This window comes from Elephas maximus, chromosome 11, assembly GCF_024166365.1.
Source record: "Elephas maximus indicus isolate mEleMax1 chromosome 11, mEleMax1 primary haplotype, whole genome shotgun sequence".
NCBI lineage: Eukaryota > Metazoa > Chordata > Mammalia > Proboscidea > Elephantidae > Elephas > Elephas maximus.
This window is the reverse complement of record NC_064829.1, coordinates 115932113-115959275: the sequence shown is the minus strand read 5'-3', so window position 1 is coordinate 115959275 and position 27163 is coordinate 115932113. Positions and strand designations below refer to the sequence as shown.

The following is a 27163-nucleotide window of genomic DNA, read 5'->3' as shown; positions in this document are numbered from 1 at the left end:
TAATCAGACTTTCACGGGACTAATTTCTGTTACTTTGTATTGTTCTTTTGATTGGACTGTCTTTCCTTGCCTCCTTGTATGGTTTACAATTTTTTTTTTTGTTCAACCTGGGGCATTTGAGTGTTATACTGTGTTAATTCTAGTATTCAGTCTTCTCTTTCCCAGGAGTTGTAGTTGTATGAAGCTTCTTTCTCTTTTCCCTTTCCTCCTTTTATATTCTGCTAGAGGGTGCTCTGTTCTTTTAAATTATGACATGAAGCCAGGAACACTTCTTCTCCAGGGCAATCCTTTTTTGAAAGTTTCCAGGGGCAAGCTTATCTCAGAGATAAGCCTTTGGTACCCACCCCCCCCCCTTTTTTTTTAACTGTCATTGACTGCCATTAACTATTCACTTTTATTTTATTAATCTGATTGCAGAGCAAGTGTTTTTTCTTTGCTTCCTCCCCCCTTTTTTTCTTTCTCCTCCCTTCCCTTTCTTTCTCATTTCTCTGAGCCCTGTCTGAAAGGGGGTGGAGGATTAGCTTCTTCACCTGGCTCATGTGTCTCTCCACTCCCTCTGGGTGCCACCTCACAGGTATGGAGAATCTAAACCAGCAGACTGTCAGCTAAAGGCAGGTTCTTCACTTCACCATCGGACTGAAAGGGTCAAAAAAAAAAAAAAAATCTGATCAAAAAATCAACTTTAAAAGATTTCATTGGGCAGGGAAAAAAATGTGAATAGGAGCACCCTTCGGAAGAGCTGGGCTCCTCACATTACAATTTTGATCATCTTATATGCAAGACAAACTGTTAAGGGATTTCCCAAAAGGAAATTTAAAATGGTTGGTTGTCATGCACTTAATCGGCAGGAGGTAGCTTTGATTGGTTTATTTAGTTTGCATGTCTACATTCTATAGGCTAACTATGGTTTATCTATTTAAATTTTTCCCAGAACTTTCTTTATCACAGGAGCTCTGGTTGCACAATGGTTAGAGCATTCAGCTGCTAATTGAAAGGTCAGTGGTTCAAAGCTGCCATGGTTCAAACCCACCAGCCACTCCACAGGATAAAGAGTGGCAGTCTGCTTCCATAAAGATTACAGCCTTGGAAACCCTATGGGGCAGTTCTACTCTGTCCTATAGGGTCACTCTAAGTTGGAATCAACTGGAAGACAACGGGTTTGGTGTTTTTCTGTTAAGGCATGCGAGTTTCCTGCCACAGGCAAAGGGAAAAATGGTGATCTAGTAAGTGTTGCTGGGCGGAAAGCCCAGGTTCAGGCTTGGCGAGACTCATCTCAGCTAATAAACCAGACTGAGGTGGGAGTGTAGAAAGGCACCTTTATTTCATTGGGGTAGGAAAGGAACAGTCGAGACTGTTGCCACCAAGACTGATCAGTGAGGGCAAGGGGAAAGGTTATTTTTAAGACGTTTATTAATAGCAAGTTCATACAAGATACACCAGCAACATTCTTAATACTACGTAGGTGCAGTGGGGTTTACATAGCATCGCATGTTTAGAATATGGCAATTAAACTCCACCCAGAGGCAAGGAAGTTACTATGTACGACGTATTTAATGAGCTGAAAGGTTATCCTGGCCATCAACGTGCCTAAACCAGTTTCCGCCAATGTCCTGTAGTTTTGGGCAGCAGTTACTGAGAGGGGAACCAGGATTTTAATGTAAAGCTAGACCGCATGCCAAGCAAAGGAACCAGGATTGTAATGTAAAGCAAGCTGCTTGAGGCAGTGGAATTTTCCACAGCCTTGGGACCTCTGTCTTATACGTCAGGCATTGTCAGAGTGGCCTCCCACTCCTAAAAGAATCGGGACACGGCTGCACTCTTCACTGTAGGCAAGCCTAGGACCAACGTAGAAAGTCATCTACGACAACGTTCTTCGGCCAGAGCCGGCGCCTCGCCCTTGTCGGTCTGGACTACATTTCCCCCAAGTTCCTGCGGCCCACTCAACTTCCGGCGCATAGTTGGGGGGAACTCTCCCCCTTCTCGTTTTTTAGGAAACATGGCTCCCTGGGGTGAGTAGGTTTGGTCTATAGGGGAAGATTATCCCCGGGGTGTGAGGCCGGCCTTCTCTCAGAGTCTCACTCCAAGCCTGCGTTGGGATCTCTGAGAGTCCGGGCGCGATTCGGCGCAGGAAGCAGGGATTTCCGCCTGGCCTAGGCCGGGCGCTAGCGGGGCTCCAGAGGGCTGGTGGCACCGCGTCTGCGGAGCTCAGGCTCCGGACTCCATTTCCCAGCGGCCTCGCGGGAGGAGGGCCGCCACTTCCGTCGGTCGCCGAAAGCCTGGGCCTCGAGGGAAGGGACTTGCGCTGACCCGCCTGGGCCGCAGGGGTTGGCTAGGCTCCTCAGGTGCGTTGTCGGGGGCCTGCGGTGACCGACGGGGCGGGTCCAGAGCCGGCGGCCTACCTGTGCCTGCGGTTGGGCTGGGGGCGGGGGCGCGAGGCCCCGGGTGCCAGGTGTACGGTTGTGACTTTGTGTGATTATGTGGCGCGGTGTGTGCGGATGAGATTGTGTGCACTTGTGGAGGGTGTGCGCAGGTGTAAGTGTATCGTCGCCGTGGGTGATAATACTGATAGTGAGGGGCTATGTGAAGATGAGGCTGTTTCTCCATGAAGGGTCTGTGATTGTGTGTGACTGCGTAAATTTGTCAGACGTTGTTTGGGGGAGTGGGGAGAAAATCTTTAATTATACAGCTGTGACTGTGTGTTACCCTGTCTAGTGTGTGTGACTGTGAGCCGCACTAAGCGTACAGGGTGTCTGTGACTGTGAGAATTATGTATGGGTGTGATCCTGTAATTGTGTGGGGTTGGGGGCAGCGCCTGTGATCGTGCCAGACAATGTGTGTCCTGTTTGGTGGGTGTGTTGTTATGACTGTGAGACGCTGTGTATGGGGGCAGGGCTGCAGCTGTGAGTGGGCCAGTAGCGAGTGTGGTGTTGTGACTGTGCAGCACTGTATGATTCTGTGTGGTGCTATGTTTGAGGGGTCTGTAACCATGTGGATGTGACTGTGTGTATCTCCCCGGGGTGGCTGTGGGACTGTGATTGTGTGACCAGGTACAGTGATTGGATGAGGAGTGAAAGTGATTGTATGGATGTGAGTATGTGAGTCCTCATAGTGGGTGAGTGAGGCATTGGGCTTGTGGCTGTGTGGGTGACTCCAGCGCCCTGTCCCAAGTGACCCCTGTGAAGTCAGGACAGATTCTAGTCTTGGACAACAAAGACTTGACTCCTCTGTGACGCTAGGAATGGTCAGGATGGCCCAGACTCTTCAGACCAACCTTCCTCCTTAACTCTCTTCATGGGTGGGAGGGATGGGTCCAGACTAATCTTTGATCTGGTCAGTCTGGGCCACAAGAAATGCCTGGTGTCTCATGATTCCCTTCTTCCTTAGTGCTGCTCTTCTCAGAGAGGTCCCAGAAGAGGAGAAGGAGGAATGGCTGTTGACCACGCCACGTACAAGGTGTGCTGGTGTTTCCTTTTGCTTGCCATCTTCTGGGCCATCTTGCTTAACATAAACTTATCAAGTGACTTGGCTCCTACAGATTTCCTTTCCAGAAAATAATGGGAAGCCCTGGGCATGGACACATAGATCCAGTATCCTCGGTGACTTCCCTCTACATAATGTTCACATATTAATTTAGAAAATAGCTCAGTTTCTCCTGTGTACTAAGTTTTACTTCTTTTTAAATTTAATATATATTAATTCTTACATGGAGCCCCTGGATCATGCCAATGGTTAATGCACACAACTGCTAATGGAAAGCTTGGAGGTTGTAGTCCACCCAGTGGCACCTCAGAAGGGTCTGGTGATCTACTTCCAGAAAAGCAGCCATTGAAAACCGTATGGAGCAGTGTACTCGGACCCAGACGGGGGTGCCTGGAGCTGAAGTCAACTCCACAGTAACTGATTATTGTATAATAAATACAATTACTTTAAAGAATTTCTTTAGAAATTCACAGGTTTTCTTTTTTTTATTACTGCATATTATATACGTAAAGAAAAGTGCTTAAAATACAGACACATAGTTTAAGAAGTAATTATAAAGAGAACTTCTATATTATAAAAATTTGAATTTCGTCAGCACTCCAGAAGCCCCGTTTGTCCAACTGTCGAATACACCTAGAACTGCCCCATAGGGTTTCCAGGGAGCACATGGTGGATTCCAACTGCCAGCCTTTTGGTTAGCAGCCGAACTCTTAACCACTATGCCACCAGGGTTTCCTGGCATCCTAACGTTGAACCCGTTGCCGTCAAGTCACTTCCAATTCATAGCGACCCTATAGAACAGAGGTAGAACTGTTCCACAGAGTTTCCAAGGAGTGCTTGGTGGATTCAAACTGCCAGCCCTTAGGGTTAGCAGCCGTAGCACTTAACCACTATACCACCAGGGTTTCCATCCTAACGTTAGTAGTAGCTATTTTCTCATTTTTTTAAATAGTTTTAGCACGTATGTATGCATCCCTAAACAATATAATTTTGCCTTAAAAAAAATTCATAGAAATAAATTGTGCTGTGTAATGTTCTTTTGAGTCCTACTTTTCTTACACAATATTATGTTTGTTTGGTTTCCCTTTGTTGTTACATATAGCTGTAGTTCAGACGTTGGCTGTCTGCAGTTTTTGGCTCTTATGAAAGTGCTGTTCTGAGTATGTTTGTAGAAGTGCCTTGGGTGCACATACACATTTTGTTAAGGTATAAACGTTGGAAAGGAATTGCTAGTCTGTGAGATATATGTGTACCTTTCGTTTTCCTAGATAATACCAAACTGATTTTCAGTATGGTTGTACTAGTTAAATTCCTACCCTCAGTTTATAAATGGCACCAAAAAACCAAACCAAACCCATGATTGTTGAGTTGATTCCAACTCATAGCAGCCCTATAGGACAGAGTAGAACTGGCCCATAGGGTTTCCAAGGAGCTGCTGGTAGATTCAAACTGCCGACCTTTTGGTTAACAGCCATAGCTCTTAACCACTTTGCCACCAGGGCTCCATAAATGCTACAGTCATTCTGTATTCTAACACCTGATTCCTTGGTATTTTAGTCTTTGATGAATCTAATCTGCTGATGTAATGATATATCATGTGGTTGCAATCTTTATGTATACATTTTTATTATAGTATAACATTCTGAAAAGTATAGAAATCAAAATATAAAACTTGACGAATTTTACAAAATGAACATATTCATTTAATCAGAGCTGAAATCAGACCAGGAAATAGAACATTATCAGCACACTAGAAGCCCAATTCTTGCCCCATCTGGTCGCTCCCTACCTCTTCCAGAGATAACCTTTCTGTCTTTCATAAGCATAGATTAATTTTTGTCTGTTTTTGGCTTTTATATAAATAGAATCCCAAGGTATCTACTCTTTTGGGTTGGCTTCTTTTGTCCAATATTACTTTTGTGAGATTCATCCATGTTGGTACATGTTTATTGCTGTTTAAAGTTCCCTTGTATGAATGTACCACAGCTTATCCATTCTATTACTGATTGGCATTTGGGTTGTTTCCAGTTTGGAGCTATTATGAGCAGTGCTGCTATGAACATTCTTGCACATATACTTTGGTGTACATATAAATGCATTTCTGTTGCATATATACCTAGGAGTGAAATTGCCGGATCATAGGTTATATATGTATATTTGACTTTAGTTGATATTGACGGTTTTCAGAAATGATTGTACCAGTTTATGCTCCCAAGTTCAGTGAATAGACTTTAAAACGAGAAACTTTATTAAAAATAAGGAATATTTCATAATAAAATTGTGGATCCACCATGAAATTATACGGTTCCATACGTATATATCCTTGTTAAATGCTTCAAAGACACTTGATAGAACTAAAAGGAGCAGTTGACAAAAAATCACAGTGGGGGGACTTTCAACACTTTTTTCAATAGCTGATAGAACAATCAGTATCATACCAATAAAGACAGATCTTCTGGACAATGTGATTGATATATGGAATGTAATTGACATATATCAAGTAATGTATCTTGCAACTACAGAATGTATATTATTGTCAAATGCAGATGAAACATTTACCCGAATTGATCATAAGCTGGATGGTAAACAAGTCTCAACAAATTTCAGAGGATTGAAATAATATTGTTATGTCTTCTGACCATAGTGGAATTAAGCTAAAACAGCTGGTAACTAAAAGATAACGGGAAATACCCCAGTGTTCGGGATTTAAACAGTGTATTTCTAAGCAAATAGATGAATCAAAGAAGAAATTGCAAGGTGAAGTTAAAGATATTTTGAACTGAATAGTAAAGAAAATATCACATCTCAAACCTTTGGGGGTGCTGCTAAGCCTGAACCTTGAGGAAAGTATATAGCTAAAAATGTAAGTATTCCAAAAGAAGAAAGTTGAAAAATTAATGATCTATATATTCATCTCAGAAAGCTGAGGAAAAGTACACTAAATTAAATCCAAAGAGAGTAAAAGATAGGAAATAAGAATAAGAACTCAAATATACATTAACATAGATTTAAATATAAAACTAATATACAGTAGGGAAAATGGGTAATTTTTTCGAATTAATAAAATTGATAAACCCCCAGCAAAACTTAAGGAAGAAAAAGGAGATATGACACAAGCGACCAATTTCAGATATGAAAATAAAAAAAAAAAAGACGAGAAAAACCCAGTCACCAGTAGCCAGCTGTCGTGGAGTCGACCCCACTCGTGGCAGCCCCACGTATGTCAGTACAGACCTGGGCTTCAGAGGGTTTTCAACGGCTAATCTTTTCAGAAGTAGTTCACCAGGCCTTTCACTGGGCACCTCTGGGTGGGCTTGAACCTCCAACCTTTAACTTTGAACCTTTCAGTTAACAACCAAGTGTGTTAACCATTGTACCACCCAAGATTGAATTTGCCATTTTGGTTTGGTACCTGGGACCTGGTTGCACAATATAAGGTGCTTGTAACAGGAGCCACTGATCACTCTGAGTCCCTTTTTGTACTTCATCAGAATTTTACATTTCTGTTTTTAATATAGATTTTTATTTTTGTAACTCATTTTTTTACTGGGCGCAATGAGTACTTTAAGTTTTGCATAGTCTGCAGTTTTGTTACAATTTATCATCCTGTTACGGAGATATAGTGACCTGGGCTTTCAGTGTTTGAAAAACTTAAATCTCCCTTATTAGTATCACACTGTAATTATTAGGGGTTTAGGATTGTTGGTGGAATGTTCATTTCCCAGGTGCTAACGGATTGAGTATTCATTCGGGACATTCAAGTAATTTATTGCTTTATTGAACTCTGTTTCCGTGTGGGCGTGTGTGTGTGTCTGTAGGTGCTGATTACTCTGGGATCCTGTTTCTATCTCGGGGTATTACGTGAGACTCTAGTGTGATGAGTTCTTCCTGTTGGATACAGTTCTTTCTTTTTCTGGGGCTAACTGGCTATTTCAGAGTTGCCTGAGTTTATTTTTTCCATCTTGTGCGGATGGAAATAAGTCCCTTATACCAGAAATATGAGTAATGGTATGGAGAAATAACCCGTATATAATCACTTCTTCATTATCACAGGTTAAAAAGAAAGGAACCCTATTATAATCACCCTTCTCTTTTGTGTATTTCATAACAATTTTTCTCTCATATGTCATGATGGAGTTACAGCCTTTCACAGACAGTATTTCAGTTAACCTTAGTAATCACAGACTCCATCATAGTAGAAGAAGGTGTTGCAAGAGAAGTGTTCATAGTATGTTTTTGCACAGATTATTACTACTTGTGTATCTCCCTGATGACTAATGATGCTGAGCTAGGTTAGCTTTCAAGAATCCACTTCTTTAGAATCCCTTACTAGTGTAATTTCCACCGAAGTCCATTGCTTCCCCAAAGGCATTCCCATTAATGTTGGGCTAGGTAATGACCCTATTTCCTATTATGAAAAAGAAATTGAGGGTGTCATGAACGTTTTGGGTGGCTGATGACAGAGAGGAATCAGCATTATTGCATGGTTTTTACCAGGAAAATGTGTTGGGAAAGAAATTAAGATAGAAAGGGCTTAAAAAAAAACCCATTGCTGTCGAGTCAATTCTGACTCATAGTGACCCTATAGAACAGAGTGGAACTGTCCCATAGGGTTAGGCCCAACAAAACTGGGGAGACTGATTCTTATTCTCATTTTCTCTTGTAGGAAACTTCAGGCTTTTAGCCAACTTTTTTTCTTCTGCACCGCCCAAATAACTTTAATTCAGAGTAAGCCTATTCAGAATACCAAGTGCTTAAATTACAAAAATACCACCCCTATTCTAAGTTCACTACTTTTGTGCTGGATAATTTTTTTTTATTATTTTTATTGTGCTTTAAGTGAAAGTTTGCAAATCAAGTCAGACTCTTATACAAAAATTTATAAACACCTTGCTGTATACTCCTAATTGCTCTCCCCCTAATGAGACAGCACACTCCTTCCCTCCTCTATTTCATGTCCATTCAGCCAGCTTCTGACCCCTCTACCCTCTCATCTCCTCTTCAGACAGGAGATGCCAATATAGTCTCATTTGTCTACTTGATCCAAGAACCTCATTCTTCACCAGTATCATTGTCTATCCCATAGTCTAGTCCAATCCCTGTCTGAAGAGTTAGCTTTAGGAATGGTTCCTATCTTGAGCTAACAGAAGGTCTGGGGACCGTGACCTCCAGGGTCCTTCTAGTCTCAGTCAGAACATTAAGTCTGGTCTTTTCATGAGGATTTGAGGTCTGCACCCCAGTGCTCTCCTGCTCCCTCAGGGGTTCTCCGTTGTGTTCCCTGTCAGGGCAGTCATCAGTTGTAGCTGGTCACCATCTAGTTCTTCTGGTCTCAGGCTGATGTGGTCTCTGGTTTATGTGGCCCTTTCTGTCTCTTGGGCTCATAATTACCTTGTGCCCTTGGTGTTCTTCATTTTCCTTTGCTCCAGGTGGTTGAGACTAATTGATGCATCTTAGATGGACGCTCGCTAGTGTTTAAGATCCCAGACACCACTCTTCAAAGTGGGACAGAGAATGTTTTCTTAATAGATTATATTATGCCAGTTGGCTTAGATGTCCCCTGAAACCATGGTCACCAGACCCCCACCCCTGCTACACTGGCCTTCAAAGCGTTTAGTTTATTCAGGAAACTTCTTTGCTTTTGGTTTAGTCCAGTTTTGCTGACCTCTCCTGTATTGTGTGTTGTCTTTCCCTTCACCTAAAATAGCTCTTATCTACCATCTAATTAGTGAAAACCCCTCTCCCTCCGTCCCTCCCTCCCTCCCCCCCTCCCTCTAGTGACCGTCGAAGAATATTTTCTTCTCTGTTTAAGCTATTTCCTGAATTCTTATAATAGTGGTCTCATACGATATTTGTCCTTTTGCAACTGACTAATTTCACTCAGCATAATGCCTTCCAGATTCCTCCATGTTATGAAATGTTTCACGGATTCATCGTTGTTCTTCATCAATGCGTAGTATTCCATTACCTGAGTATACCGTAATTTATCCATTCGCCCCTTCATGGGCACCTTGGTTTCTTCCAGGTTTTTGCTATTGTAAACAGTGCTGCAGTGAACATGGGTGTGCATATATCTGTACGTGTAAAAGCTCTTATTTCTCTAGGATATATTCCAAGGAGTGGGATTGCTGGATCATATGGTAGTTCTATTTCTAATTTTTTAAGGAAGCACCAAATTAATTTCCAAAGTGGTTGTACCATTTGGCATTTGCACCAGCAGCGTATAAGTGTGCTGGATAATTTTTAGATAGGAGAATCATAAGAAAGTTAACAGTCTCATGAAGTTACAGAGTCATTACTGGAATGCTCAAGTACTATACAATGAAGAAATATTTTTAGCTGACATTCTGGGAAAGAATTCAAACAGCTGAAGGTACCTGTCATGCCCACAGCCTAAGGAGTGAAGTGCCCATTTGAAATGTAAAATTTTCTTTTGTCTTGTTTTATCATCTTAAAAGAATGAATTTTGCTGATTATATATTCATTGCGGAAATGTCTCACATTTATTTACTTCCTCGATTAGTTGCTAATTAATCTCTTGCCCACAATAATTTGTCAAAGTACGAGAAATTTTTGAAGGTTGATAAAAATCATTTACCATAAGAAAACTAGAGAAATATCACCGCGAACACATAACCTGAGAAAGAAAACCTTTCAACTCTGGTACTGCGTAAAGTAGCCTAACGATAATAGTACTTTTGCCCAGCAGCTTAAAGTTTCAACATATGCCTCCAGTTTTGGGTTTCTCATTCAATTTGAAGAAGGAAAGGAAAAGAGAATATAGAAGAAAAAAGAAAGGGATCCTGGGTAGTAACTAAATGAATAATTTATTTTATAAGGATCAGCACAGAGCTGGTTCCTGTGAGGCAGAGGTTAAAGAAGTCCCAAATGCCCAGCTCTTCCACACTGCTGTCCCACTCCATCATCTCTAACGTCAGCTGCTCCCCCTCCTCTCAGTACTCTCGCTCCCGTCTTTGGTTCCCTTACTGGCTGCAGCGTCTCACAGGACTCACGAACTGTATCAAGGGTGTGGATCACGTGGTTGTGGAGGCTGGCAGGTCCCACATTCATGGGTCAGGTGTAGACCGTCCGGACTTAAGTGGCTGCGGAGGCTGACGAACCCAAACCAGCAGGTCAGACCACAGGATGCTGGCTTACAAGTCTGCATAAGCCAGTGAATCAGGTCAGTTGATAGGCTGCTGGCCCACGGGGCTGTGGGGGCTGGTGGATCCAGAATCGGCAGGTCAGACAGTAGGCCTCTGGCTCAAGTCCCAAGAACTGGAGGTTAGATGATCACAAACTAGATGTAGGATTCAGGTGCAGAGAGAGAGCGTGCCCCACTAGGGCATCCACATGTATATGGTGGATGCAGGCCACACCCCGGGGAGGGCATGACTTGAGTAAGGGTGGGTCTTGAGTCACACCCTCCTTCAAGGCTGTGACGCTCGATGTACCCTACACCAGTCCTGCCTCATTAACATGTAGAGGTTGGGATAAAACGGAGGACAGCCACACAATACTGGGAATCATGGCCCAGCCAAGTTGGCACATAACCCCAACCTTCACAGGTTCCATATACCTTATTCCCACTCAATCATTGAGTCACAAAGACCATGGCTAGAAGAGCCATATTAAGTAATTCAGTAGCTGGTTCCGTGATGTAGTACAGGGGAAAAAAAAAAAGTTTATATCTAGAACTTCTTGCTATTGTCCAAAAGTGAGGCTGTTTTAAAAAAATACCAGGCACTGTGCTGAAAGATCTCCTTTTAGGAGACTGTTGGAGGTTACACTAGAGGAGGATTGTAAAGAATTGGATTCTTAAAAACTAAGCTGGCTCAGCATCCTTAGTCATTGGAGAAGAGCACATCCAAACTGGAATGAGATGCCACCTCACACCTACTAGAATGGTTGTAATAATAATAATAAATATTGCTAAAGATTGAATTGTTTCCCCAAAATGATAGGCTACAGTCATAACCCCTGAACCTGCGAGTGTGACCCTGTTTAGAAGTGTGGTTTTTCTTTTGTTATATTAAATTGTATTAAAGTAGGTTGAGTCCTAAACTTAATCGCTTCTGAGTGGTGTCCTGTAAAAAGGGAGCACAGACACAGAGGGACACACACACAGGGGAAGGTACTGTGTAAGGATTTATCTACAAGCCAAGGAACACCCAGGGCTACCAAAAAGGAAAGACCTTCCACTAGAGCGGTGCCTCGATTTGGATTTCTAGCTCCCAGACTGTAAGACCACAGATTCCCCTCTAAAGCCACCCACTTGTGCTGTGTTTGTTACAGCAGCACTAGGAAACTAAGACAAACGTACAATAACACGTTTTGACAAGGATGAGAAATTGGAACCCACATATGCTGCTGGTGGCAATGTAAAATGCTACAGGAGTCTTGAAAAAGAGTTTGGCAGTTCCTTAAAACGTTCAACATAGAGTCGTTGTATGACCCAGCAATTCCTCTCCTAGTTATATGCCTAAGAGAACTGAAAACATGTTTTCACAAAACTTGTATACAGATTTTCATAGTAGCATTATTTACAATAGTTAAAAAGTGGAAACAACCCAACTGTCCATCAGCTGATAAATGGATAGATAAAATGTGGAATGTTTATACAATGGAATATTATTTGCCCAAAAAATGAAATGAAGCAATGATTCATGCTACAACACGCATGACCCATGAAAACGTTATGTTAAGTGGGAGAAGCTAGTCACAAAAGGCCACGTATTGTATGATTTCCATTTATATGACATGTTAATAGGCACCTCTGTAGTGTCAGAGCCTTTTGGCACAGTGATCAAGAGCTCAGCTGTCATCAAAAGGTCAGCAGTTCGAATTCACCAGCTGCTCCTTGGAAACGCTGTGGGGCAATTCTACTCTGTGCTGTTGGGTTGCTATGAGTTGGAATCGATTTGACAGCAGAAGGTTTCGTTTTGTTGATAGAGTCAGAGCGGGTTACTTAGGGTTGGAGGAGGAGGGAGAATGGGGATTGCTATTTAGGGTTTTGTGGGGGACAGAATCTTCTAAATTAGTTTGTGGCGATGGTTGCATGACACTGAGAATATACTAAAATGCATTGCATTAATACACTTTAACTGGGTAAATTGTATGGTGTGTGAATTATATCTTAAAGCTGTTTAAAAAAATAAGTTAAAATTTGTGGGGATCTGGATGAAACAGTATTGTCTATAATTTAATAATTTTTGAAGCTTGTTAATGGGTACTTGGGGGTTCTTTATACTGTTCTACTTTTGTGTATATTTTTGGCCAGTGGGAGCTTCTTTAAGTTTGCTCCTGAGTCCTTTTAACATAACATGATGATAATATTTTCTGCAAGCTTCCTTGCTTTCTGGTCTGACAAGATGTTTAGGCTCATCCTATGTATTTCTGTGTCAATCCTGAAATCAGCTCTTTCTCCAAAGAACCTTGGTTCCTTTTATTTGAAAATGGTATTAGAGACCACACTTTTGACACCTGAGTCTTCATTGCTACTGGGTAAATCATTGCTTCTAGACCTTTTCAGTGGACAGAGCCAGAAATTTATTTGTTTGTTTTTTATATAAAATAAACACGTTACTCTTGCATATATTTCTGAAATCTAAAGATACTGGATCTCAGTGACACCAATATAAGCACTCATTTCCTTTATCTCGTGATATAAACATAATAGTCTCAGATGTGTTTCTTTAATTACACAAATTATATGTGTTTATTGTTTCAGGGATCAGTGATGTTCAGTGATGTGTCTGTAGACTTCTCTCAGGAGGAGTGGGAATGCCTGGACCGTGCTCAGAGGGACTTGTACAGAGATGTGATGCTGGAGAATTACAGCAATATGGCTTCAATGGGTAAGGGCATCTATACCAGTAATTCACGGTCTTCTTTCTGGAATGTCTGCTTCTTTGACAGTGAAGTGAATTTCTCAGCTACTTGTCAAGTTCCCAGCTGAAATTCTGCTCCCAAATAAATGATTTGAACTAGAATGAAAAGGAAGAGTGGGAAATGGACAGCTCCAATGGGCTATGGCTGAAGCTGCATCTGCATCTTTCTTTGGCTTTTCCTATAGTGGCATCTCTTCCTTGATCACCAAGGGACTGTATCTGATTTCTGGGATACCCGCAGCATAACCATGTTCCTTGTCTTTTCTCGTGAGCAGGAGTTTACATTCCTAAGCCTCAAGTGATCTCCTTATTGGAACAAGGGAAAGAGCCCTGGATGGTTGGCAGAGAGCTGACAAGAGGCCTTTGTTCAGGTGAGTGAAAGATGATTGGATAAAAGTAGGGTGTTACAGGTGATAACTCAGGTTTATCAGTGAGATAACAGTACCTTTGAAATGTTATGCTGGGGAAAAGACAACACAGATACAGGAGAGGTCAGCACAGCTACACTAAACCAAAAGCAAAGAAGTTTCCTGAATGAACAGAACGCTTTGAAGGCTGGCATAGCCGGGGTGGGGGTTTGGGGACCATGGTTTCAGGGGACATCTAAGTCAATTGGCATAATAAAATCTATTAAGAAAACATTCTGCATCGCACTTTGGAGAGTGGCATCTGGGGTCTTAAACGCTAGCAGGTGGCCATCTAAGATGCATCAATTGATCTCAACCCCCTGGACCAAAGAAGAATGAAGAACACCAAAGACAAGGTAATTATGAGCCCAAGAGTCAGAAAGGGCCACATAAAGCAGAGACTACATCATCCTGAGACCAGAAGAACTAGATGGTGCCTGGCTATAACCGATGACAGGGAACACAACAGAGAACCCCTGAGGGAGCAGAAGAGCAGTGGGATGCAGACCCCAAATTCTCATAAAAAGACCAGACTTAATGGTCTGACTTAGACTAGAATGGCCCTGGAGGTCATGGTCCCCAGGCCTTCTGTTAGCCCAAGACAGGAACCATACCCAAAGCCAGCTCTTCAGACAGGGATTGGACTGAACAATGGGATAGACAGTGATAACTGGTAAAGAATGAACTTCTTGGATCAAGTAGACACGAGACTGTGTTGAACATCTCCTGTCTGAAGGGGAGATGAGAGGATAGAGGGGGTCAGAAGTTGGCCGAATGAACATGAAAAGAGAGAGTGGAGGGAAGGAGTGTGCTGTGTCATTAGGGGGAGAGCAATTAGGAGTATATAGCAAGGTGTTTATAAATTTTTGTATGAGAGTCCGACCTGATTTGTAAACTTTCACTTAAAGCACAATAAAAATTAAAAAAAAAAAAAAAAATGTTATGTTGGAAGCTCCCATCAAGGCCCTACGCCTGTGGAGAAGTATCACCTTTTAGCGTGAGCTTTCAAATGTCCTGTTTCATCCCTTCCCCCACTTTCCACTCTTTCTGCTACTACCTTCTCCAACACTCCTCCTAGTTTCAAGCAAAAGTGTCCTTCACTTCCCCTCCAAAGAAAATTGTTTTACCCATATTTTAGGTTCAGTTCCTTGCTAGCTTTTTCTCTTTCACATTTAGACTTATATAAGTGCTTTCTATTACTACCCCCAGATAATATACCGTGACTGTCTGTGTTTGTATGTGTATCAACATCGGAATCCTACCCACCTGCCGCACCCCCATTCTTCATTATAGCTACCTTCCAATGACTTGTTCCATTAGTTTGTCTTGCATTTTCCTTTTATCTAACACTTCTGATTTTCAGATTTGTGCAAGGAAGTCTACCAAGTGCTGAGATTTACTAAATTTGTCATCTTTTAAGAATTCAGAGTCTAAAAGTGGTACTAAAATATATCCACAAATAAGTTCCACAAAGTAGAATCTAGTAAAAAAGAAGGTCAGATAGAAAGCTTAACAGGAAATCAAGATCTAAATACACAGAAATGGAATTAATTCATATCGAAATGGTAGTTAGAATCTTAGAAGCGATTACAGTCATTCTTAGTTATCTAGTGCTGCTGTAATAGAAATACCACAAATCGGTGGCTTTAACAAACAAATTTATTTTCTCACTGTTTACGAGGCTAAGAGTCGAATTCAGGGCCCTGGATCTCCGGGACAGCCTTCTGTGTCTGTTGGCTCTGGGAGAATGTCCTTTTCCCTTTTCAGCTTCTGTTCTTTGATTCCTTGAAGATCTCACATGGCGTGGCATCCATTGTCCTCCATCTCTGCTTTTTCCTTGGTTGCCTGCTCAATCTGCTTTTTTATACCTCAAAAGAAATGGGCTTAAGACGCACCCTATACTAATACTGCCTCGTTAACATAAAAAAGAAAACCCATTCCCAAATAGGATTATAACTACAGGTATAAGGGTTAGTATTTACAACACATATTTTGGGGGGACACAGTTCAATCCATAACACTCTATAGACACAATTTTGGGAAAAAAATATTTATGTCTATATTGAAAAGGAATAGTGGCAGAGAAAGAGATTTAGGAAGAAGAGTTCTTATTAGGCTGTTACTCTACATCAAGGGTTGATCCAGGTGCTGGGGTTATATTATTGAACAAAAAGTTCAAAGGGAGTGAACTTCTGGATCTTACATTCTAGAAGCTCGGTATATATACATGTGTGTATGTAAAAAATGTCAAGAAATCAAACCATGTATTGTGTCGGGAAAGTCTGGTGCAAAAGATCCCTTTAAAGTGTTAAAAAAGCAAAGATATCACTTTAAGGACTAAGGTGCACCTGACCCAAGCCATGATGTTTTCAGTCGCCTCATATGCATGTGAAAGCTGGACAATGAATAAGGAAGACCAAAGAAGAGTTGACACCTTTGAATCAAGGAGTTGGTGAAGAATATTGAAAATACTATGGACTGTCAAAAGAACGAACAAATCTGTCTTAGAAGAAGTACAGCCAGAATGCTCCCTAGAAGCAAGGATGGTGAAACTTCATCTCATATGTTTTGGACATGTTATCAGGAGGGACCAGCCCCTGGAGAAGGACATCATGCTTAGTAGAGGGTCAGCGAAAAAGAAGAAGACCCTCAACGAGATAGATTAACAATGGGCTGCTACAACAGGCTCAAGCAGAGCAACAGTTACGAGGGTGGTGCAGGACCAGGCAGTGTTCATTCTGTTGTACGTAAGGTCGTTACGAGCTGGAACCAACTCAGCGGCACCTAACAACAACAACAACAACAGTATCAGATGGTGGTTAGTGCTTTGAAGAGGATAGAAAAGGCATCTGTGGTGAAATGAGTTCACTTATGTGCCCTTTTTTCTTGGTTCTTTGGGAAAATGGCTCCAGAGATTTTTCCCCTAAGACCCAGTGGGCTTGTTACATTTCCTGGGAAAGTAGTAAACAACTTGGTTTGATACTTTTTGTCTAGTTCTGAGCTATAGCCTGTCTTGTGATTGATATATACTTTGCAAGGATTGGTCAGTAGATTATGCAAATGAAGTGACTGTAGACTATGCAAATGAAGTATCTGTGACCTACCAAGAGGATTGGTCAGTTCATGGCCTTGGTGGGAGAGCCATGCCTTGAAATTGACCAGGAGTTTGTGTATATAGGCAGCCAACCCCACAGAGGTTTCAGAGACAGACAGAAGCAGAAAGGAGAAAAGGCAAAAGAACCAGAGAGAAAGGAGGCAAGGAACCTCCTAAAAGATGTGTTACATGGGTCAAGGGCTGTAACACTGAAGGTGACGACAGGCCGGGAAGGGGCCCAGCAGCAGAGCTGGCAGTGACAGTTGGCAGAGCCAAAAGGAGTTGTAGCCTGTTGATTCTAATTCCAAGTTGTACCCTTTTACTTCCCTAATAAACCCCATAACTGTATCATATTGTCTGTGAGTTCTGTGTGGCCATTGCAATGGATTATCGAACCAGAAGAAAAGTAGGGAGTGCCGTGGGAAGGATGACTGGTGTCCAAATTGGTAAAGTTTGGAGGGTAGAGATACGTCTGACCTCCATCTCAAAGGGATTAGCTTTGAGCTGATCGTGGTCATTATTCCCCCTGAAATTAGACAGGTTCTGACAACACTACATACCACTCCTCTCACCATTGCACAGCCTCTGTAATGAGGTGATATTTTAAAGGAGTATGAAGGAAGTGAGGGAATATCCAGTAGAAGAAATTCAGGCAAAGAAAACAAGAAGAGTGAGGTAGGAGCTTGTTAGCTCCTACCACTGTGGCTTGAGGATAGTGAGCAAAAAGGGAATGGTTTGAGAAAAAAATCAACAAAAGTTGCTGAGTATGTGTGTTTTTGTGCTGGCTGCAGGCGGGGATATGTGTCTGCAGATTATTTGTGTCTTGTGGGCCTTGGTATGGGCTTTGGCTTTTATTCTGAATAACATGTTAAGTCATTGGATGATTTGAGCAGAGGAGAGACGTGGTCATGTTTTTTAAAGGATCACTTGAACTCAAAGGTTGTTAACCTTGAATGCCTTTTCGTAGAATTAGGAGGTCCGTGAACTTGGATTAAAAGCAAAAAAAAAAATGTTTATTTTTAGTAACATTAAAATTTTGCCTTTCCTAGTATAATGTGTGTGACAAACCATAGTAGTAGTAGCAATTCCTGTGACTTTGTAAATCACAAATATTTTCCTATTATTTTACCATTGTATATGTATTGAAATACCATTTATGCTCTTCATGATTTCAGAGTTACTATATGTCATGGGTTGAATTATGTCCCCCCAAGATATGTGTCAACTTGGCTAGGCCATGATTCCCGGTATTGTGTGATTGTCCACCATTTTGTCATCTGATTTGATTTTCCTTTGTGTTGTAAATCCTGTCTCTGTGATGTAGAGGTGGGATTAGTGGCAGTTACGTTAATGAGGAAGGACTCAATGTACAAGATTAGGTGTGTCTTAAATCAGTCTCTTCTGAGATGTAAAAGAGAGAAACCAGCAGAAAGATGGGGGTCCTCATCCTTTCGACCCAAGGTTCCTGCACTGAAAAGCTCATGGACCACAGGAAAATTGATGACAAGACCCTTCCTCCAGGGCCAACGGAGCGAGAAAGCCTCCCTTGGAGCTGATGCCGTGAATTTGGACTTCTACCCTACTAGATTGTGAGAGAATAGATTTCTCTTGTTAAAGCCATCCACTTGTGGTATTTCTGTTATAGCAGCACTAGATGACGAAGACACTGTAGTAGTACTAGACTAACTGTTCTATCTTGTTATTTAGTGTATTATTAAAGAAGAAAATTCTAGGCACAGAGAAAAAAATTTTGAAGGCTCTGATAAGAGGGGACAGATTGGTGTTTTTGAAGAGCAGAAGAAGGCCAGTTTAGCTGAGATATATGAGCAGGTGACAGTGAAGTGTTATACAAGGTTGGAGAGGGAGGCAGGAACCACAACATTTAGCCTTGTCGGTGATCATGAGGAATTTGGAGCTTGATCAGGAGAATGGCAGGCCAAATTTCATTTCGGTCCCTGAAAATGAAATCCTTGACAATTTCAGTGCTTTCTCCATTTATCATGATGTTGCTTCTTGGTCCAGTTCTGAAGTTTTTTGTTTTCTTTGCGTTGAGTTGCATCTCAAGTGCTTCAAGTCCTCTTCAGTTTTTAGCAAGCAACGTTGTGTCATGTGCATTTCACAGGTTGTTAATTAATCTTCCTCCAGTCCTGATGCCCCATTCTTCTTCATATAGTCCAGTTTCTCGGATTATTTGCCCAGCATACACATTGAGTAAGTTTGGTGATAGGATACGGCCCCGATACACAGGTTTCCTGACTTTAAACCACGCGCTATCCCTTCGTTTTGTTTGAAAGACTGCCTCTTGGTCTGTGTACAGGTTCCTCATGAGCACAATTAAGCATTCTAGAATTCCCATTCTTCCCAATCTTATCCATAATTTCTTATGATCCACAAAGTCGAACGCCTTTGCATAGTCAGTAAAACACAGGTCTGATTTCAGCCAAAATCCATCTGACATCAGCAGTGATATCCCTCATTCCACGTTCTCTTCTGAAACTGGCCTGAATTTCTGGCAGTTCCCTGTCGATGTACTGCTACAACCATTTTTGAATGATCGTCAGGAAAAATTTAATAGTGTACAACATAAATGATATTGTTTGATAATTTCCACATTTTGTTGGATCACCTTTCTTTGGAATGGGCACAAATATGAATCTCTCCCAGTCGGCTGACCAGGTAGCTGTCATGCAGATTTCTTGGCTTAGATGAGTAAGCACTTCCAGCGCTGCATCTGTTTGTTGGAACATCTCCGTTGGTATTCCGTCAATTTCCGGAGCCTTGTTTTTTGCCAGTGTGTTCACTGCAACTGCCACTTCTTCCTTCAGTACCATCGTTTCCTGATCATAGGCTGCCTCCTGAAATGGTTGAACAGCGTCCAATTCTTCTTGCTACTTTGACTTTGTGTATTCCTTCCACGTTCTTTTGATTCTTCCTGCACCATTCAGTGTGTGTGTGGGGGTGCACGCACATCATTCAATATTTTGCCAATAGAATCCTTCACTATCACAACTCAAGGCTTGAATTTTTTTCTTCTGTTCTTTCAGCCTGAGAAATGCTGAGCATGTTTGTCCCTTTTCATTGTGTGTGTCCACTTTTTCACATCATAATATTTTACTTTGTCTTCTCAAGCTGCTCTTTGAAATCTTCTGTTCAGCTCTTTTAATTCATCATTTCTTCTGTTTGCTTCAGCTACTGTACATTCAAGAGCAAGTTTCAGAGTCTTCTGACCTCAATTTTGGTCTTTTCTTTCTTTCTTGTCTTTTAAATGACTTCTTGCTTTCTTCAAGTATGACGTCTTTGATGTCATTCCACAGCTCTTCAGGTCTTTGGTCATCCTTGTTCAATGCATCAAATCTGTTTCTGAAATGGCCTCTAAATCCAGGTGGGATATACTCAGGGTTGTATTTTGGCTCTCATGGACTTGCTCTAATTTTCTTCAGCTTCATCGTGAGCTTGTGTAAGAGCAGTTGATGGTCTTTTCCACAGTCGGCCTCTGGCCTTGTTCTAACTGATGATATTGAACTTCTCCATCGTGTCTTTCCAGACATGTAGTCGATTCCATCTGGTGAGGACCCTGTATATAGTCACTATTTATGTTGTTGAAAAAAGGTATTTGAAATGAAGAAGTTGGTCTTGCAAAATTCTATCATGTGATTTCCACCGTTGTTTCTGTCACCAAGACCATATGTTCCAACTACTGATCCTTCTTTTTTATTTCCAGCTTTTGTATTCCAATAACCAGTAATTATCAACACATCTTAATTGCATGTTTGGTCAATTTCAAACTGCAAAAATTAGTGAAAATCTCCAGTTTCTTCATCTTTGGCTGTAGTGGTTGGTGCGTAAATTTGAAAAATAGTCATAGTAACTGGTCTTTCTTGTAGGCGTATGGATATTATCCTATCACTGACAGTGTTGTAAGATCTTGAAATGTTCTTTTTGACAATGAACGTGATGCCATTCCTCTTCAAGCTGTCATTCTGGGTATAGTAAAGCATATGATTGTCCAATTCAAAATGGCGAACACCCATCCATTTCTGCTCACTGATGCCCAGGATATCGATGTGTATGCATTCCATTTCATTTTGATGACTTCCAATTTTCCTAGATTCATACTTTGTACATTCCACGTTCTGATTATTAATGGATGTTTGCAGCTGTTTCTTCTCATTTTGATTTGTGCCATATCTGAAAATTAATGTCCTGAAAGCTTGACTTCGTGCACGTTGTTAAGGTTGACTCTACTTTGAGGAGGCAGTTCTTCCCCAGCTGTATTTTGAGTGCCTTCCAACCTGAAGAGTTCATCTTCTGACACTGTTTCAGACAGTGTTCTGCCGCTTTTCGTAAGGTTTTCACTGGCCAATTTTTTCAGAAATATACCACCAGACCCTTCTTCCTAGTCTGTCTTAGCCTGGAAGCTCTGCTGGAAACTGTCCACCGTGAGTGACCCTGCTGGTGTTTGAAAAACCAGGGGCATAGCTTCCAGCATCACAGCAACACCCAAGGCACCACAGTATGACAAACTGACAGGCGAGTGGGTGGTTTAAAGGGTTTGAGAGCTTAACTAAGGAGACTGGACTAGGAGGCTTCTTCAGTGGTCTGGGGAAGAGAGAGAGGGGATTCTGGTTTTAAAAAGGACCTGGGCAGTGGAGACAGAAGAGTCTTCCCTGCCTACACTCACATCAAATTAGTTTAATACCTTCAATTTACCTCAGGCTATTCACTCATGTGGCTATCCGTTTGTTACCTTGTTCATATTTTATCCTTTATAGCCTTTATTAAGGAGCCCAAGAAACCTCCTTTGTATGCATTTATTCCTCTCAGAAGACCTTTAATGAAGATCAGAAAATTTTCCATGTTTTCTAAGACATATAGTATGATAACACTCCTACATATGTACATGCTCATATGTATATGTAAATTTAACTAGTCATCTTATAATATGGAAGATGGTGTGAGTATTGTGTATTTACCAAGATTTCTGGATGACTCTGATCCACGCCAATATTTGAAAATCATTGTGGTAACATATTTCCATAGTCTTCTCTGTTCTCTTCCTGTGCTACAGCCATTAATTTCTGTGCATTACTTGTCAGTTTTTTGGATTCTACAAGTTTACATGTTAACTGTCATGTACTACAGCATATTGTTTTCACTTTAATGTTTTTTTACCCATGTTATAAAGTTGAACTTTTAACAAAAGAAAAAAAAAATCTTTAACATTTCATTTTCTTTCAGATCTGGAATCAATGTGTGAAACCAAGTTATTATCACTAAAGAAGGAAGTTTATGAAATAGAAGCATGCCAGAAGGAGATAATGGGCCTTACAAGACAAGGCCTTGAGTACTCCAGTTTTAGAGATGTTTTGGACTATGGAATCCACGTTGAAAAACAACTGGGATATTTCAGTCAAGAAATATTAACTCATGAGTACATGCCCAGATTTATTCAACACACTTTCCTTACTCTACATCAAATAATTAATAATGAAGAGAAACCCTATGAATGTAAGAAATGTGGAAAGGCCTTTAGTCAGAACTCACAATTTATTCAACATCAGAGAATTCATATTGGTGAAAAATCTTATGAATGTAAAGAGTGTGGGAAATTCTTTAGCTGTGGCTCACACGTTACTCGACATCTGAAAATTCATACGGGTGAAAAACCCTTTGAATGTAAGGAATGTGGAAAGGCCTTCAGTTGCAACTCATACCTTTCACAACATCAGAGAATTCATACTGGTAAGAAACCCTATGAATGTAAGGAATGTGGAAAGGCCTTTAGTTATTGCTCAAATCTTATTGACCATCAGAGGATTCACACTGGTGAAAAACCCTATAAATGTAAAGTATGTGGTAAAGCCTTTACTAAGAGCTCACAACTTTTTCAACATGTAAGAATTCATACAGGTGAGAAACCCTATGCATGTAAGGAATGTGGCAAAGCCTTTACTCAGAGTTCAAAGCTTGTTCAGCATCAGAGAATTCATACTGGCGAGAAACCCTATGAATGCAAGGAATGTGGGAAAGCCTTTAGTAGTGGTTCAGCACTTACTAATCATGAGAGAATTCACACTGGTGAGAAACCCTATAATTGTAAGGAATGTGGGAAGGCCTTTACTCAGAGCTCACAACTTCATCAACATCAGAGAATTCATGCTGGTGAGAAACCCTTTGAATGTCTTCAATGTGGGAAAGCCTTTACTCAGAATTCACAACTTTTTCAACATCAGAGAATTCATACAGATGAAAAACCATATGAATGTAATGAATGTGGAAAGGCCTTTAATAAATGCTCAAACCTTACTCGGCACCTGAGAATTCATACTGGTGAAAAACCCTATAACTGTAAGGAATGTGGGAAGGCATTTAGTAGTGGCTCAGACCTCATTCGTCATCGGGGAGTTCATACTGATGGATAATAAAAGTTAAAGTTCTCCCCTTCCAGATATTTTAAATGAAAAATTTATGTTTGATAGTAACCTTCTTTCACTATTTTTAAAGCTGTCTCAAATTTTTATTTTATGTTTCAGTTTTGTTGTTGTTAGGTGCTGTCAGGTTGGCTCCAACTCATAACAACCCCATATACAAAAGAATGAAGTACCGCCCAGTCCAGTGCCATCCTCACAATCGTTGTTATGCTTGAGCCCATGGCTGGAGTTTTAATCCAAATGTATTTCACTCTAAGGTATAAACAAGGGTCTAAGTTGATACTTGTTCTCCCTGTTCCCCCAAAATCATATCCTAATGCCATTTACTCAATACTATTAACTATCACTTGTTGTTTTGTTTACCTTCTTGGTGATACGGTATATTCTTATATTTGCTTGTGTTTCAGAGCTGTCTTTTTTTTTTTTCCTGGTTTATGTATGTGTACTTGTATCAGTACCACACTATTTAAACTTTGTTGTCTTTATAATATTTTTAAATTCTCAGTAGACTTGTAACTTTGTTTTTGAAGTCAGTGTTAATGTTTTTGTTTTATTTTATGAATTTATACTATCTTATTATAAATAGGAAATTTACAGAAAATATAAAAAGCCAAGATTACTTGTAATAATACCAACTAGAGGCTGCTAATCTCAAGTTTTTGTAGCAAATCCTACCAGACATTGTTAATGAAAGTATAATCATGGTAGGTATTGTTGTGTTAGGTGCTGTTGAGTCAATTCTGACTCATAGAGACCCTATAGGACATAGTAGAATGGCCCCATAGAATTTCCAAGGAGCAGCTAGTGGATTTGAACTGCCGACTTTTTGATTCACAGCTGAGCTCTTAACCATTATGCCACGAAGGCTCCATGGTAGGTATGCTGCACCTTTTATCATGCTAAAATACAAGATGGTTGCATTTCAGTAAATACAGATATTATGAATTTATTATGCATACTGATTTATGGTATGTTTAGCTCTATTTTTTTTTTTTTTTTTTGCAATTTTAAAAGCTTCTCTGATTGGATCTAAATTCATCTTTGATTTTTTTTTTCTTCTTTTAAAACATGTATTTTTAGTGCTGAAGTTATCCACATTTTCTCTTTATAAATTGTGTTTCTTTCCATCAGCAGCCCTAATCACAATCCCATACTAGAAAGGTAACGACTGTTATCAGAGATTTGTTTATTCTTCCAGATTTTTTTTCTATTTTTACTTATATATATTAGTGGTGCTTTATTACGTGCAAGTATATGTAATCATGCTGTATGTATTGGTTTGGTGTAAGGATTCACTGAATTAATAAATGTAAAGTGCTTAGAAATATTCCTTTCACATAGCAAGTATTTAGTGAAATTATCCACTATTTCCATCAATACATTCATTATTACCATTATTATTTTTAGAAAGGATTTTAAATATGTTGTTTACCTTTGTCAAAACCAGAGAATTCATATTAGAAAAAAGAGAAATGAATGCAATAAGTGTGGGAAAGCGTTTCCACAGTGCTCATTATTGTCTGTCATGGGATTTAAAAAAAGGAAGAATAACGTGGGTAGTCTTCATGGAGGCTTCATCTTTTATGCTGCACAAGGATTAATGTCAGTATGAAACTCGATATAATGAGGGGTACTTGAAATAACAGCTGTCAAAAAAGTAGGGAGACATGGGAATATTTTTCCTAATAATTCTCCATAAAAGCAGAAAACCTAGAGGTTTTCTTTGAGAATAAACAGTAACAATAGGATAACCATTAAATATCTGAATATTAATTTCATGTTCTCAACATGAGTTAAAGAAAGAAAACCTTAAAATACACATTATTTAAGTGAGACTGTAAATGACAACACTTCTGTAGAACTTGAGTGGCAGTCAAAGCTGTATTAAGAGAAAGTTGTATAACCTAACGTATGAGTGTATTCAGACCAAGCCAGACCCATCGCCGTGGAGTCGATTCCGACTCCTGGTGACCCTATGGGACAGAGTAGAACTGCCCCATAGAATTTCCAAGGACGACCTGGTGGATTCGAACTGCCAACTTTTTGGTTGGCAGACATAGCTCTTTTAACCGCTATGCTACCAGGGTTTCCAGAATATATTGAAAAGATTATAAATTAAAATTACTATAGGACCCAGGGAGTTAAAACAACTGTAAAAAAAGTAAGTCCAAAATGTGAGAGGAGAAAGGTCTTCCTAAGTATAAAAGGCAGAATTAATTGAAAGAGAAAATGAACCAGATGTAAAAGAAAAATTCATTATTTGACAAAACGAAAACGTAGATAAATTTTGGTGATTCTGGTGAGCATATGATGACAAATGAACAATATTTTGAATGACAAATGGGAGTGGCTAAAGAATTTAAGAGTATTTTTTGGCTGATGTACATCATTAGTTGTTATGGTAGCATAACTTGTGAATACGCAAAACCCATTAACTACACTTTAAAAGGTGAATATGTGAATTGTATCTGACTTCTAAAAACTTTTGAAAGTACTATAGCTGTCATAAATGTGTGCATAAATGTATGAGTAACTTGAGGTGTTAACTTCACCTAAAGCACAATAAAAATTTTTTTAGTACTATAGATATTTTTATAATATATATGAAAACTTAGGCAAAACTGATTTTTGTAAGAAATTGTTCATTGTCAGAACTGATTTGAAAAGAGGTGTAAAATCCCAATAGTCTGCTCTCCAAAAGGAACACTTTAAAATTGGACCCAAAAAAATCTGTTAAAATTTTAATGTCAAATAACTACACTAAAGAATTCATCAAACTAGGTTTTTATAGGTGAAATCTATGAAAATTCCAAGGGACTCCCCCAGGACATAGTCTGAGAAAGCAAGCTATCACCTATATTTTTATAAATCCTGTGATTAATAAAGAATGTTAAAATTTTCCTTAGAGAACACAAGGTATGTGTTCAGAATCAGCTATGAAAATATGCAACCTAAATTAGCAAATTAAATTTAGTAATCTTGAAAGAAAACAAATATTCTTCACAATCTGAATTTAGAAACAAGAAGATTCTGAGAAATCCTTATCCAAACTTGCACACTTCTTGCAAACCAAATTGATTTAAGTAGTATTCCTCAGTATCCAAACACCAAAACCTGCTACCATCGAGTCGATTCCGACCCATAGCGACCCTATAGGACAGAGTAGAACTGCCCCATAGAGTTTCCAAGGAGCGCCTGGCGGATTCAAACTGCTGACCTCTTGGTTAGCAGCTGTAGCACTTAACCACTACGCCACCAGGGTTTCCATCCAAACACAGGATACTAAATTTGGATGTCGGTAGTGATAGATTCTTGGAATGCACCACAAGATAATTCATATGGAATTTCTGTAATTCAAATAACTAAAGCACTATAAATGAAATTGGAGCCCAGGCGGCACAGTGGTTAAGAGCTTCAACTGCTAACCAAAAAGTCATCAGTTCAAATCCATCAGCCACTCTTTGGAAACCCTATGGTGCAGTTTTCCTCCATCCTATAGGGTAGCTTTGAGTCAAAATCAACTTTATGGCAGTGGGTTTGGTTTTCTGTTTTGGGGGTAAATGAAATTCTATTTTCAATCCCCAACATTTAGATGCTGTTTTTTTCTTGCAGTATTTAACAGAATGGGATATGTTTTATAAATAAATTATAAAGAGTTGTGATCCTATCTGCTGTAATATTACTATGTTCATCCATTTATACCCTATTGATTTTCTCACTTGAAAAGTCTTAAAAACACAGCCAGCAAATCCAATTATTGCCATGCACTTTACTATAGGAGATGGGGGGAAAGGTTGTTAAAACTGGCACAGAACAGTTTTCATTGTAATTCAGATGTATAAGGATGTGAAAGCTCTTCACCCA

The 27163-nt window shown here is 40.2% G+C and overlaps 1 protein-coding gene across 3 annotated transcripts; it reads left to right on the top strand.

Moving 5' to 3' along the window:
* Positions 1-1831: 1831 nt before the first annotated feature.
* On the top strand, positions 1832-23495 carry LOC126086102 (zinc finger protein 383). 3 transcript variants are annotated; one of them, XM_049902241.1, is made up of 5 exons: positions 2019-2342; positions 3385-3453; positions 13208-13334; positions 13643-13738; positions 22107-23495. In XM_049902241.1, exons 2-5 carry the CDS (start codon positions 3427-3429, stop codon positions 23288-23290), a joined length of 1434 nt encoding a protein of 477 aa, XP_049758198.1. In that variant the 5' UTR covers positions 2019-2342; positions 3385-3426; the 3' UTR covers positions 23291-23495. The 3 variants fall into 3 exon arrangements, with proteins under 3 accessions (XP_049758200.1, XP_049758198.1, XP_049758199.1); XM_049902243.1 differs by lacking the exons at positions 2019-2342; positions 3385-3453 and adding an exon at positions 1832-2009; XM_049902242.1 differs by lacking the exon at positions 3385-3453.
* Positions 23496-27163: the final 3668 nt, after the last annotated feature.

Coding starts and splice junctions, on each gene's coding strand:
- LOC126086102 (XM_049902241.1), top strand. CDS start 3,427: ATGGCTGTTGACCACGCCACGTACAAG. Junction 13,335..13,642: donor CAGCAATATGGCTTCAATGG/GTAAGGGCATCT, acceptor TCTCGTGAGCAG/GAGTTTACATTCCTAAGCCT. Junction 13,739..22,106: donor GACAAGAGGCCTTTGTTCAG/GTGAGTGAAAGA, acceptor ATTTTCTTTCAG/ATCTGGAATCAATGTGTGAA.